The sequence below is a fragment of the Calypte anna genome, chromosome 12 (genome assembly GCF_003957555.1).
Source record: "Calypte anna isolate BGI_N300 chromosome 12, bCalAnn1_v1.p, whole genome shotgun sequence".
Lineage (NCBI taxonomy): Eukaryota > Metazoa > Chordata > Aves > Apodiformes > Trochilidae > Calypte > Calypte anna.
Window position 1 is genome coordinate 6,894,003 of NC_044258.1, and position 13,763 is coordinate 6,907,765.

General features: G+C 49.7%; 1 protein-coding gene across 1 annotated transcript; it reads left to right on the forward strand.

Annotated features, from left to right (window-relative positions):
- Positions 1-69: 69 nt before the first annotated feature.
- Positions 70-13,551, forward strand: GLYCTK (glycerate kinase). Its single transcript, XM_030458269.1, is given in 18 exon segments — positions 70-128; positions 1,216-1,268; positions 1,411-1,583; positions 6,661-6,772; positions 8,601-8,981; positions 9,276-9,419; positions 10,244-10,267; positions 11,200-11,254; positions 11,257-11,352; positions 11,355-11,366; positions 11,856-11,915; positions 11,917-11,971; positions 11,974-12,015; positions 12,018-12,115; positions 12,117-12,171; positions 12,204-12,349; positions 12,351-12,420; positions 12,423-13,551. Coding segments are annotated over 14 exon segments (1,482 nt in total). The 5' UTR covers positions 70-128; positions 1,216-1,268; positions 1,411-1,583; positions 6,661-6,772; positions 8,601-8,694; the 3' UTR covers positions 12,761-13,551.
- The last annotated feature ends 212 nt before the right edge of the window (positions 13,552-13,763 follow it).

Genomic DNA, 13,763 nt, shown 5'->3' on the forward strand with positions numbered 1-13,763 from the left:
CTGGGAAGCGGCGGGGCGCCGGGGGAGCGCGGGGGCCGCCCACGGCACGCTGGGACAGGGGAGGTCCTACGCCCGGCGGCCCATGTTGAGTGTGGCAGGAAAACCTCGCCCCCAGCTCCGGGCTGCCGGTAAGCCTCCCCGCCCCTCGCGGGACCCAAGGTGGAAGGAGCGATGGAAGGCGCGGAGGGCGGCCGCGGCGAGGCCGGGATGCCGTTACCCACCCCACGCAGGGAGCGGGGGGAATCGGGTGGAAAGGGCGTGATGCCCACTGAGCGGGCTACGGCTTCGCGCCGCTGGGGGTGGCGTCACTTCCGGTGCCGCGCAGGGCGGCGGTGCCTGGGCGGCTGGGGGACGTGAGGTGAAGGCGCGTTCCCGCTACAGGGATTGCGCGCTCCGGACGCACCGGAGACCCCCGGGCCGGCTGTAAGATCCGCGTTACGTCGCGGAACTCCGGTGTTTCCCCCCCCCAGGCAGAAAGAAGCACCTGGGGGGCGCGGGGCTTGCCCCGGTCCTTCGGGGGGTGTCCCGCAGGGGACCTGCAGTGACAGAGCGGGGGACAAGGCGAGAGGTTCCCCGGCTCCGCTCGGGACAGCCCAGAGCAGCTGCTGCTGGACACGGGCTCCTTCCAGCCTGTGTCCCTGCGCACCGCCAGGCCTGGGCTAGGGCTCTGGGACACAGGGTGATCGCATTCTTACTCTTCCCATCCCCCCTGTACTTTCAGCTCAATGATCACACGTTTGTATTTCACAGTATATATATTTTTTTTTATTCTAAAAACTGCCCTCCAAGCAGTGCTACAGAAACACCACATCTGCCAGCACTGCAGTCCCACATAGACATCAGATAGCGATGAGCAGCACACTCTAAACCTGTGAGAAAGGTGGCCTTGGCTTTCTAGGCTGGTGCTCCAGTACAGGCACTTTGGAACTGCTGCTTTGTTCCGTGGTGACTTTTTGCTGTCAGGCTCTGTGTCTACATTTTTGTACATCTCCTACCTTAAAAAGTTGTTCCTGGAGTATAGCAGTTGCTGTGAGAATCTTCCAGCTCATGAATATTTACACACACGCACACCCCACTGCTTTAATTTTAGAAGAACACTAGATTTTTTTGTCACTTTGGTCCCCCAGAAACTCGGAATCAAAGAAAAAAAAAAAAACAAAACAACAAGAGATCCTTTCATAAATGTTAATTGCATTTTCCTTTCATGGTCTCCAGAATAATTTGATTTTGCTCCTCGACTACTACTGCCCTCCTGTGGTCAAACAACAGTAAGTTCTGGAGCTCTCGTCAAAAAGTCTGCTTGCACATCATCCAAACATGCCTAAGTATTTCGTGTGTCCCTATGATTTAGTGAAGCAGAAGTCTTTTCGGAGGCGAATTGCTCTTACTTACCAGAGTTTCCCATTACAGGTTTTGAAATCTAACCCGATTCACCTTCTCATGCTGGGATGGGGCTGGCTCCTTGGAATGATTCACTGGTTGTTTGAAATGGAAACAGGATTTTCACAGCAGGCTCTACAGAGACTCAACAAAAGGCACCTTTGTTACTTCTGAGGGTCTCGGGGTCAGCTGCCCCATTGCAGGTCAGTTCAAAACCTAGCACTGATTTTTGTGTGATGAGAGGTTTTAGCCAAGCACAGAACCCTGTAAACTCTTGCACACTCTGAACTGCATGATCAGAGCCTGGATTATCTCATGTGGGCCCTGAAGGTGACTCACCAATACCATCATAAGACAATTTGCTTCAAAACACCTACAATACTTAGCTAAGTTTTAGAGTTGTATAACACTGGTGGGTTGTTGATTTGATATTTTGTCACTCCCCTTTTATACTTTCTTCTGCCCTTCTTCCTAATCATTGGAACTTCGTTTGTCAGTTTATACCAAGCTGGAATTTATCTGCAGGATAATTGGATCTCCTAGCAAAATGTCTCATTATGTAGAAATTATGGATAATGCCCCTGTGAAACTAGGTTAATGGAAAAAAAATGCTTAATTGCTGCTTGAGTAATACTGATCAAATGCAGTCATTCTACCTATGCATTTCTATATTAGAAAGCACTGTAAAGCTGCACTATACAGAACCTGTGCTCTGCTGGTGGACTTGAATTTCAGAGAGATGCTTCTGGACACAACTCTGCTGAAGCGACTGTGTTTCTGCTGGAGTCTGCTGGGAGGAATGGCATGGGTGGGTAAAGTTATGACTGGAGGCTTGGGTGTAGGACCTTGTTCTACAGGTTGGCATCTCTCCAATGGGTTCTTGAACTAAGCACAGTGCTCTGGAGCACTGAACCCTGTCCCTGCTGTTACAAGATGGATCACGAGAAGTGTGGGGAGAAGGGACCCTTGGAGCTCCTGCTCCACCCTGCTGTTTAGTGCAGGACCACTCACCAGCACAGGATCAGCTTGCTATGGTTTGTCTAGCCAAATCCTGGAAACCACCCTAACATGGAGACCACAGCTTCTCTGAGTGGCTGGATCCAGTGCTGTGTGAACCCTCCCATAAAGAACTCCTTTTTGCTAATGTGAATTGTTATGTCCTGACTTGCAAATTGTGGCTGTTGCTTCTTACACTTTCATGCCACTACCAGAGGGGTTCGTCTCTGCTGTCTTTAAAACCACCTGCAAGTAGTTGTGGCTGCAAGTATTAGTTTGCTCCTTACTTGGTTGCATCCCTTGGTTCTAGCCTGCCTGGTGCAGTGGGATCCTGCCCAGCAGCAGAACTTCACACCTTCATGCTGTGTCACTGCAGTTTCTGGTCTTTGATCACGGCTCCTCTGGAAGTGGCTCCTTCAGCATTTCCCCCAGAGGAGGCACTCTGCACTGCCCCTCCTGGGTCACTAATGAACCTGTAGGGCTTCATGAACACCAACACGAGTCCCTGTTGACTACCAGCTGTCAAACTGGACCCTGAGCCCAGTGGTCGAGCTGTTTTTCAGCAAGTCTTAACAAGGTGTTAGCCCAGTCCACAGCTCATGCATGCTTATAAGAACAGTGTAAAACCCTCACTAAGTAGATTATCATCTGCCCATTTCAGTTTCCCACAGCTCTTGTCTCAGCCTAGAGGGCAGCAGTAATTGTCATCCTGTGACTGATTAATATTCCCAGCTCTTTCTCCTCTTATGTTATTTCCAGCTGAGGGAACTCATAATTTTTGCTATTAATCCCAAAGAGCATGACCTTGTGTTTAGCAGTACTGAATTTCAACCCCTTTCTATTATTCTAGTCCTCAAGGCTGGCAACTTTTCATCTTCTCATACAATACTATGAGCCTTCTCTGTATTTTAACTGACTCTCAACTTTAATTGCAAGTTGACTCAGAACAGGGGGAGTTTGAGAAATTACATCATGAAAGGAAGTAGACTTGGCATGGATTTGGCTGCAGGGTAGTGCTGTTCTGCACTGAGCTACAGAAGGATGATCTTAGTGAAAAATTTTTCTTCCCTGCAATCCCCAGTGCATGGGAAAATCAATTCCAAAAGGTATATAGGGAGTGAAGGGAGTGTGACCTAGAAAAACTATTAAGATGCATATGTCAAACCCAGTTAATTTTTTTCCTAATGATACCAATCTATATATATAAAATGCTGAAACAGAACACTTATCTTCCTTGTGATTGGCCTTAGGCTATATTCCCCCTTCAAAAAGCAAAGAGACTCTGTTGACACTTTCCTGGTGAGTAAATCAGTCATGAGAGCAGCATATTTCTTTCCCAAGAAACATACAGAAAGCCACGTCTTGGAAATTAGGACTCCTGGGTTTCCCAGAACTCGGCATATTTTGAAACAAATGTATTCAGACTCCATCCTACTTTCTCCCTTGTCTGTCTGGCAAACCCTCTGTGCAGCTCTCTGGTCTCATCATATGGCTTCTGTCCACCATCCTCCTCTTTCCCAGTTATGGATGCAGGAGCACCACAGTATGTGGGTGCAGAAGGACATTTCCCCTGTCCCTGCACACCCACTCGTGTACTGGACCCTTCATCACTGGCCAATAATGAGCTGGCCCATCTGAGCTTTAGACATGTTCCCTTTTACAAAATGTAAATAAGGCAGAGTGGTAATTTTATGCAAATCCATGTGCAGATTAAAGAATTAATCAAATTCTGAATTTTTCATTTTAAGAGATTAGTCTTGAACCCCCCCCCCGATCTAATCTTCCCAGAATAGTCAACTGGAACAAACCTTCACTGCTTTGTTTTCCTCTTGGTTCAGTGCATCTCCTTGAAAAAAATTTCTCATAATGCTTCTGGGACCGTCTGGAGCAGTAAGTTTGAGTTTGAGCAGGGCTCACCAGGCAAACTAAAGCTAATGTATCAAATGATAGAAGAGATGTGTCAGTAAGTGGGAACATGGGAGTTTAAGGCAGTAAAATCTCTGCTCTGTTGTACTTCATAGGTAAACTCCCCTGGTAATGCATGAAAAATGGAAGTGGTGAGCCCTGGTGAGACTAACAGTAATTTACATACCAGGAGGCCAGAAGAAAGTCATGTAGCAAGAAAAACGAGTAAGCAAGAGACACTGCTAAAACTTGCTGTGTCTGGTAGTTTACTGGTGGAACAAAGATGTAATCTGTCTTTCGGAGCTTGAGCTCAAAATTATCCTTGAACAACTGGGGGTTTGATCCAGTGCCATCTCAAATTTTTTTCCAAAGCCCTTCAGGGATTTTTGAGTTGACCCCATACATGGTGGGCCAGCCACCAACTGCTGTCACACTGGCAGCAGAGGTGTCCCAATGACATTAAAATAAAGAAAACCCTGAAGATCTCAATTAAATCACCCATTCCAGATCATGTAACATGCAGTCTCCTGTGATCTTGCAGCACCTGAAATGATTAGGTTGTGTTGACTGGGTCAGCTTGCAACCAGCCCAGTTGTCCCAACTCAAGACAACCACAAGCCCATGGTGCAAACCCTTGAACAAACCTCCAGCCACAGCACCTGGATTAGCTCCTCTCTGCCCAGCGACAGCAGGCTGGCCTTTGAAGGGAATATTTTTCTGGCTTTCAAGTGGCTGGCAGGGAGTGAGAAGCTGGCTCATTTTCTCACTGTGCAGGCATGGCCAGCTCATTTGTTCACTGTTTTCCTTCCCCAGTGTGACTCCAAGTTTATGCCTCAGACTGTGCCCCCCTATGCCTGTGCTTTGGTCTCATGCCACCATCCAATTTACGTGGCAGCTTACCACATTTCTGCCCTAGTGCTGGATTGGTTTCTGTCTCCCCCTGACTTTGGCTCCTTTCCTGCAGAACTGCTTAAATTAAAAAGTTAATGAAAGGTAATGCAAACTAGCACTTTGCCTGTATTTTATCACAGTCCAGCTCCTCTCCCTCCCTCTTTCCCAGAGATGGTGAAAATGAAGGGGCTTGGGTTTTCTGCTGCTTTTTGTGTAAGAGTTACAGTGGAAGTTTTCTGCAAGGCTTAGGAAAAGCCCATGAAGAAAAGAGCTTATAATGGTAAACACACAAACAAATATGTAGAGGTGAACGTTATTCGTCACATGAAAGCTGAGGCAGTTTTCATTTAAAGGGGATTAATCTAACCCCTTACAGTCCTGCTCCTCTTTGGAGGCAGGCAATTCTTAGCATTGTTGTCTTCCTAGGATTAGTCCAAACTTCTAGAAAACTTTCCAAAAGACTATCTATACCCCAACTCCAAATTAATCTCAAGCAGGGACAAAGGAAAGGTGTGAAACCTGAGCCCCAGTAGGGCCTCTAGCCATGTCACCTTATATCCACAATAGAAGAGTGGGTATAAGCTCATTCATCCCTTTTATGATTTCCTGAGAAACTGGGGAAACAAAGACTAGTGTGTGAAGCAATAGGGGTCACATCATCAGCTCCTTCCCCAGCCCAGTTTCTCCCAGCCAGCAGTGGGAACAGGAACATGCAAGGATATGAGGATGTAATTTCCCCACATGCAGTATGAGCAGCTTACTGGCAATTACATCATTTGTAGACCCCACCATCCAGGCAGGTAGCCTGAGAGCTGCCATTTGGTTGATTTATCTTTCCATGACTGCCTATGCCTTGATATGGGGTGATGTTATTCTCCTGATCTTGTTCCTTAAGGCCCTAGTAAAACGAGTTGTTTTATTTTTTGTTAGTGTCTGCAGTGGATTTCATAGGACTGATTTACATCTGTTTCCTAATGGCATTTAGTAACCAGTGCCTGAGACTGTATAAATAAATTACAATTAAAATGGATTTGTGGCATCATTAGCAGCACCCCCCATTCCAAGAGGAGCATCGAGTGAGCCTGTGTGTCTAATCAGAGCTGACAAGGAACAGAGTTTACACACTGAGACCTCCCAAGCTAATTGGGCTGGGCCAAATTCAGCTCTCTGTTGCTTTGGTGTAAAGTTGGATAACCACTGACTGCCATTGGGGTTTTACACCGGGTTACTCTCTGCATTTACACCTGTGCACTGAGATCACTGTCAGGCAGCATGCCCTAAATGCTTAGAAACAATGAAAAAGACACAGGCTTACTTCTCAGCAGCTTTCTACATCAAGCCTTTGATGGTTAAAATATTAATCTGAGTTCGGAGTGCAGAAAACAGATTACATGCCTGCTATTGTAGTGAAATGCTTTCCAGAGCAAGCATTAGCAGTATGTTCACGAGTGTTAGATGAATTAAGCTGGCATTTATTTTTTTTTTCAGCTCCAGTAGGAGAGCATTGCTTTTAAACAACTCGCGCCTGCTGTGTCGTGTCTGGAGCCGGAGCTGAGCGGAGCCGCCGGGAGAGCTCGTGTGGCAGGATCCGCAGCTGCAGGTCTGGTTGTGCTCAATTCCCCTGGTCTACAGGTCACCCGTGCACAGAAACATCGAGGCACAGACAGAGCCTGTTAAAAGCTTTAGGGCTTTATTTTCTTAAACTCCCCTGGCTGGCTCCATTTAAGCCTTTTTCGCCAACCTCTCCTGCAGACCCCGTATTGCAGCTCAGTCGAGGCGACCTGGGGCATGATGTAACTCTGTTTTGTAACACCTTTCCCTGATTGCCTGTGCTGCCAGGTGAATGGGAGCCCTGCTGGGAACGGAGATGCTAATCTCGGCCCTGAGAGGTGTGCGGCTGACTGCACGCCGCTAGCACGCTTACTCCAGCCCTGCCTCCAGCTGAGGCTCAGCGGCTGCACGGCTGCCATGAAGTTCAGGAGCTTAGTAGCAAGAGTGGTCAGTCTACCCCTGTCTTTATCATCTCCTTATCAATTGAAAAGCCTATCCTGACCAGCACCTAGAAGGAGTGTAGTAGGTAGTTTAATTGCCCTGTAATTTTGCCTTAAAATCTGTTTGTCTTAAGCCTTGAATAATTTCTTTTCTCTGGCAAACCTATGACACTTTTTTGCCTGCAAGTCCAATAGTTCAGAGTCTGCCCAAGTTTCATTCCCTGAGAAGGTGCTTGTGTGGAGTTTTCCAACAGAGCCTTTGGGTCTTTGCACCAAAATAAGGCAGATGGAGACCCAGAGGAGCTGTTGGAAAGCTTGTCTGGCTGAATGATTAAACACTTTGGAAGTGTTAGGACAAAGAACCTATGGACTCTGGAGCTCTCCCGGGAAGAAGCCAGCCCACTGGCCTTGCACAGAGACACATCCATTCACTAGAGATGAGAATTAAATCTCACAGATATTTGAATGAGGCTGTGATGGAGTGGGTTGCCCAGACTTGCTTCAGCTTCCCTGGCACTCTGCCTTAATTGTCTGCACCATAATTGCCATGAGCAGAGGAGATGCCAGATCAGACAGATCTTTGATCTGAGAAACCAGCAGTGAGCTTGCTTGCCAGTTAACGGTGGGAAGGAGGAATGCTGGAAGGGAATAGATGTGTGCATGTTGGCAGAGGCTGCCTTTCCTCTGTCAAACAAGCATGCTGCCCTTGAGCAGTTGAGATCCTTTTGGCCACACTCAATTCTGTAGCATATAATGCTACCACTTGGTGAGATTAGCTCAAACTGGGCGTTCACAGATGTAGCTTGGCAACTTCACCTGGATCTATAGTCCTATTTAGGCTCTAAATGTGATTTTAATGAATCATGACAGAACTAAAAAATAAAGGCAAGTGTGTTAATTTGCTGTATGGTGAGGAAGCCTCATTACTGATCTCTCTATGGCCACAGCAGCAAGGGATCAGGGAGACAGCAAGTCTGTTGTTGCTCCCAAGTCTGTGTGATACTGCAGGGACACATGGGCAATGTGCAGACAGAGAATTAGACCAGCATTTGGCTAGTGTGATAAAGGCAGTTAACACAGTGAAAAGCTGTTCCACCCAGGTTCCCTGCTATCTCCAGGACAGAGAGCAGCTTCTACAGTTTGGAAAGGTGTCAGACACTGAGCAAATAGAAATCATGGCTTGCCAGCGGCAAATCTTTGAAGGAGAAGCTGGCTGGCTGGGCTGTGGAAGGTGACAGAATTGCAGGGCAACTACAAGCTGGCAGGTAATTTGAATGTGCACCATCCTTCCCTCCCTCCTGCCTGGGAGATATTTGAAAATGCTGCTGATACGGCACCTTCATCTAGAGGAAACAGGACCTAGAGCTCCCTGCTTCGTGTTTTGGCTCTCCCTGTAACAGCCCTGTCTCTTTAGCTAGTGTTTGCTTTCCCTTGCAGGCTGGGGGTGCCAGCTGCCCAGCTCTCCAGGCCTCCCCAGTGTCAGCAGAGTGTGTAGAGCCCAGCCCTGTGCAGGTGGCTCAGCCCAGGCACCATGTCCCTCCGTGAGCATGCACTGTACCTCTTCCGCAGCGCAGGTGGGCACCGCCGGCCGGCTCCGATGCTGAAGAGGGCTGTGAAGCTCCAGGGAGACAGGTGCCCTCAGCTGCTGGTGAAGGGTCAGGCCTTTCCAGTGAAGAGGGACCTGTATCTGGTGGGTTTTGGCAAAGCTGTGCTGGGAATGGCTGCGGCAGCAGAAGAGATCCTGGGAGACCACTTGGTTCGGGGGATCATCAATGTTCCACTTGGCATCCAGGAGAATCTGCAGCGAGCAGGAATGCAGTAAGAAGGGATTATGTCTGGGCAGTTTTAGGGGGGGGCTGCTAGATTTGTCCTCTGTGGGATGTTGTTGGGAACCCCTTCAGTCCTTTCCAGGTGCGTCTTCCTCTGAGGACCACCCTCTGCACCCACAGCCCACATTGTGGGCTGGATGCACGCCCTCTAGCCCTGGGCACCGCTTACTGACCCTGGTCACTTGCCATGCACCAGGCCCCTTGTCTCCTGCTGGAGTGACACACCTGCTGTTTGTGTAGGTGCATATGTCAGTAGTGTGATTCCTCTTACCTCACCAGGGAGCATGCTCCTGAGGCCCCACAGCAAAAATCCAGGTCATCGAAGGTGCCAAGACACAACCTCCCCAGACCCAGAGGCTCTGAAGGGAGCGGTTGCCCATCCAGGAGCTGGCTGAAAAGGCCTGACTGCAGATGACCTGCTCCTCGTGCCTCATCTCAGGTACGCAGGGAATGGGTTCTGCTGAGGGCCCTCCAAGCTGCTTGCCCACATGTAGCCACGCAAGCAATGGAACACTGCTGTGCAGCCCCTTCAGCGCTGACACTCACACCGCTGTGATCTTTCCATTCTCCAGAGATATAGAGGGGAGGGCACCAGGGCTGCCTAATGCTGCTGCAGAGAGGCTGAGCTGCATAGGCTTGGCCCTGTGGTTGTGCTACCACAGTGAGATGACACCTCTGGGCACAGCCTGCCAGCTGCTCTCACCCCTTAACAAGAAGATGCTTTCTTCCTGTCCCCTCCTTACATTTGGAGATGCAGACTTGGAGAAGCAAGCACTTGGTGAACTGGCATGCTCTGAATTTGTGAATCTAAAATGAGATTTAGGACTGACCCTTCCCAAAGGTTTTGCTGCATCCCAGACAGGGGAAATGCAGTCCCAGGTTCCTATGAGCAGTATGTGAGCTGCATGCCTTGCAGCACCAGCCCTCAACACCTCCAGGCTCTCCCCATACACAGGGCTGTGAAAGAAAAGCAGATATTGGACATCAGAGGGATGCAGTGATATCACTCCAGCCTGAGCTTTACTGGGTGGGTGGGTATCACAGAGCAAAAGGCTGCTTGGGCTTGGAGCAGCTCTGTAGAACACCCCTGGTCTCCTCTGCTCAATAATTTTCCCTCTAGTTCCTCTGTGGATATCACAGCCCAATCTGGTGCAGTGTTAGGCAAACACCCAAGTGACTGTCATCGAGCTGTGCTTGCTGGGGATTCCCCTGGGCTTCCTCCTGTCCTTTGGCTATAGGGATCTCCAAGAGACTCCTCAGCCCTCCAGGGAGTCTGTATAGGATCTCCCCGCCGCTGCAGCTCCCCCTGCATGCACACTCCCACACAGCAGCTGGTACCCAACTGCTCCTGCCTCTCAGCTAGATCCCTGGCTATTGACTGAAACACAGGCATTTGCATTTGTTTTTCTTGCTCATCATGTTTTATTGATGCCAATTTGTCTCAAACCTCTGAGCAGGCTCTGCCTTTTGACAGTAGCTTTCAGCTGTACTTCTTTGCACTCAAATCTTTCTACTCTATATTTTCCATCCATTCCACTTTTCTACCAGAACCCTTTTTATTGCCTCTTTTTCTGCATTTCCAATGCCCACTTGTTCCACACAGGATTCCCATCAATGAGGCCATCACCTTGGGCTCTGGGTATGCTTTGTCCTTTGTGTTGCACTCTTCCCCTTTCTTTTCCTCCAGGCTTAGATGAATGGACTTCAGCAGTTTCTTATCTTGCTGCAGCCATAGCTGGTGTTTTTATACACTGTCCTCAATAATTAGAGCCAGGAAAGCACACAACATCTCCATCTGCTTAGCACCCACTGCTGTGCAAGTCACGCTGCAGGTAGACCTTCAAAATCAGTGTGATAACAACACTACTGGCCTGATGTAGCAGGGACATTAATTGCTGGCCCCTCTCTGTCATCCTCACCCCACCACAGACATGTGGTACCCCTTGTCCAGAGAGGTTTATGCTATCTGGGTGAAGTGCAGCTGACTGCAGACAATGCAAGGCAGCAGTGAGGAAAAATCCTTGGCAAATTCTCCATAGATGTTAGTGTAGTTCCCCACCCACCTCTGCCTTCCCTTTGCATACTGGTGAGGAAAGAGGAAAGGCTGCTGCATGCTCAAGTGTTGGACAACCTTACCTTTCCTTCTTTTTTTTTATTTTTTGGTCCTGATGCCCTTACCATCTCTTCTGCATCCTAGGGGTGATCAGCCTGCTGCCTGCTCCCATCCCTCCCATTCTCCTCCAAGAGAAGGAGAAGCTCACAAAAGATGCTGGCTTCCCAAGGAGTCTGCCATACAGGAGCTGAACACTGTCAGGAAGACTCTGTCCTTGCTGAAGGGTGGAGGGCTAGCCCGGCTCCGCATATTCCTGCACAGGTACCCAAGGAAAAGCTCCTGCTTCACACACCCAAGCTCCTGCTTGCTCAGAGATCTCAGAGATCATCCTCTCCCCTCAGGGAAGACAGAAATGGAGGAGGGGAATTCAGACTTGGCAAATGTCAGCAGACCCCAGCCCTCTTCCAGAAGGCACTTCCAATGTGCTGATGCTCCACACAGCATTCTCAAAGGTGGCTCCAACCCTTAGCTCCCCTGGGACCTGTTCTCAGCACATGCCATTGCTGAACCCACACCAGCTTTAACAGTCCAGTGCACAGGTTACATCTTCCAGTGCAATGGTCAGTACCCCAGGGCACTGTAGATCTGAGGGTTTCAGGTGTCAAGGTGGCTCTCACAGGACCTTAAAACAAAAACTGACCAAGATTTGCATGGTGTAAATGTAACTCAGAGCAGCACTTACGCCAGAGCTCTTGGGTGGTTGGTCACCTGACATTGCCTCCCACAATAATCCAATGAATATTTCTCTAGGTTGTGAGCCTCATCCTTTCTGATGTGATTGGTGACCCCCTGGACATCATAGCGAGTGGACCCCACAGCTCCCAGCTCCCACAGTGTCCAAGACTGTCTTCAAATACTTGCAAAATACACCTGCTCCACAACCTGCCCAAGTCAGTGGAAACAGTCCTCTCAGCTCTCCCAGCAAGCCCGCTGCTCCAGAACACTACTCCCACGTTTGCAACATCATCATCGGGTCGAACATGTTGGCTTTGGATGAAGCCAAACACCAAAGCTGAGAGCCTGGGCTACACAGCCCTGATCCTGAGCGCAGCCGTCTGCGGGGGATGTCCGTCCGTGTCTCCAGGCTGCTACTGCCAGCTGATCCAGCTGCTCTGCCGGCTTTGCTGGCCAGGAGAAGGCCCCTGGGTGAGGAGGTGAGGGCAAATCTCCTGCAGCTGGAAGCAGAGCTAGAGATCCCAGGTTTGAAGCTTGCTGAGTTCTAACAGACTCTGGGAGGATTAGGGTCTTGAAAGACCAATCTGCATCCTGGCCGGTGGTGAAACCACGGTTCAGCTTCAAGGACTTGGCAAGGGAGGAGGAACCAGGAGCTGGCCCTGCGTGTGGGGCTGGGCTGCACAGGGCACAGGCCACAGAGGTCAGGGGCACCTGGGAGGTGTGAGATCATCTTCCTCAGCGCGGGTACAGACGGACAGGAATGGGCCAACAGAGGCAGCAGGGGCACTCTGCAGCCCCAGAGCTGGTGAAATGAGGCACTGCAGGAGGGCCTGGATGTGGAGGCCTTTCTCAGCAACAATGACTCCTATACATTCTTCAGCCAGTTCCGAGGTGGTCATCACCTCCTGGTGACAGGCTTGACGGGCACCAATGTGATGGACATCCAGGTCATTTTAGTTAGAGCCACGGAGAGATCATGAGAACTCCCTCTGCAGATATCCAGATGCATTTAATTAGGATGGAGGTAAATGAAGGCATCAACATTTGCAGACAAAAGTAAACTACTTAAATTAAGGCTGGCTGTCGAGAGTGCTAATGTCTCTGACAGAAAGACTCCACTAATTAGACACATGAGTGGATGTCCACAGCAAAAGCAAACACTTGTAATTGGGATCAGAGGAAGGTAAGAGGTCACATTACGGACACGGAAGCCGGATTTAACACTTCTGCTGAAGCTGCCACCCCTGTGACTGCTTCAACTGTAGTTAAAAGATGGGGGGAAAGCAAGGCCGTGGTACAGCTGCCAGGAAGAGCCCTCACTGGGCTGTTGCCCCTCCAGTGCCCCCAGCTCAAGAGCAGCTCATCAGGGGGCTTCTGCAGGTTCACAGAAGTGCATCACCAGTGACTGAAGGATGTGAAAAGCAATAGCCAGGGCTGCCCAGCTGGAGCCATGGAGGTGCTGGGGTGATGTGGTGGGAATGAGACACCCAGCACCACCATCCACAGCACGCACAGTGCCCTGTGGCGTCTCCCACACCAGGGTTCCTGAGGTGATTCAAAGACCTAAGCCAGCGCGCACACACATCCAGCAGTGCAGCTAAGCCAGTGTGCTCCTAGAGCAGATTTTTGTCTCAGACACAAGACACAAAAGCAGTGCACAGTGCCACAGAAGGTCCTTCCTTCCACCAGGGACATCTTCCTGCTGATCCCTGTCAGGAAAGCCTCCATGCCTGCAGCCTGTATGATACAAGCTTTCATGGTGTTGTTTTCCAGCTGCCTAGAAAACAGTCGTGCATCTAGCCTGAGCCACTGACCTTTCTCTGTGCTGAGGCAGAAGTCGCTGTCACTCTGGATTAACTCAGCTAATTCCACAGAACAAAAGGCAAGGAAACCTTTATGCTCAGCTCTCCTGACCCAGGCTGCTGAGCTGATCAAAGGGCAAAGCTGCCAAGCTGTGCTTTGACAGGGAGCTGCTCCCCAACA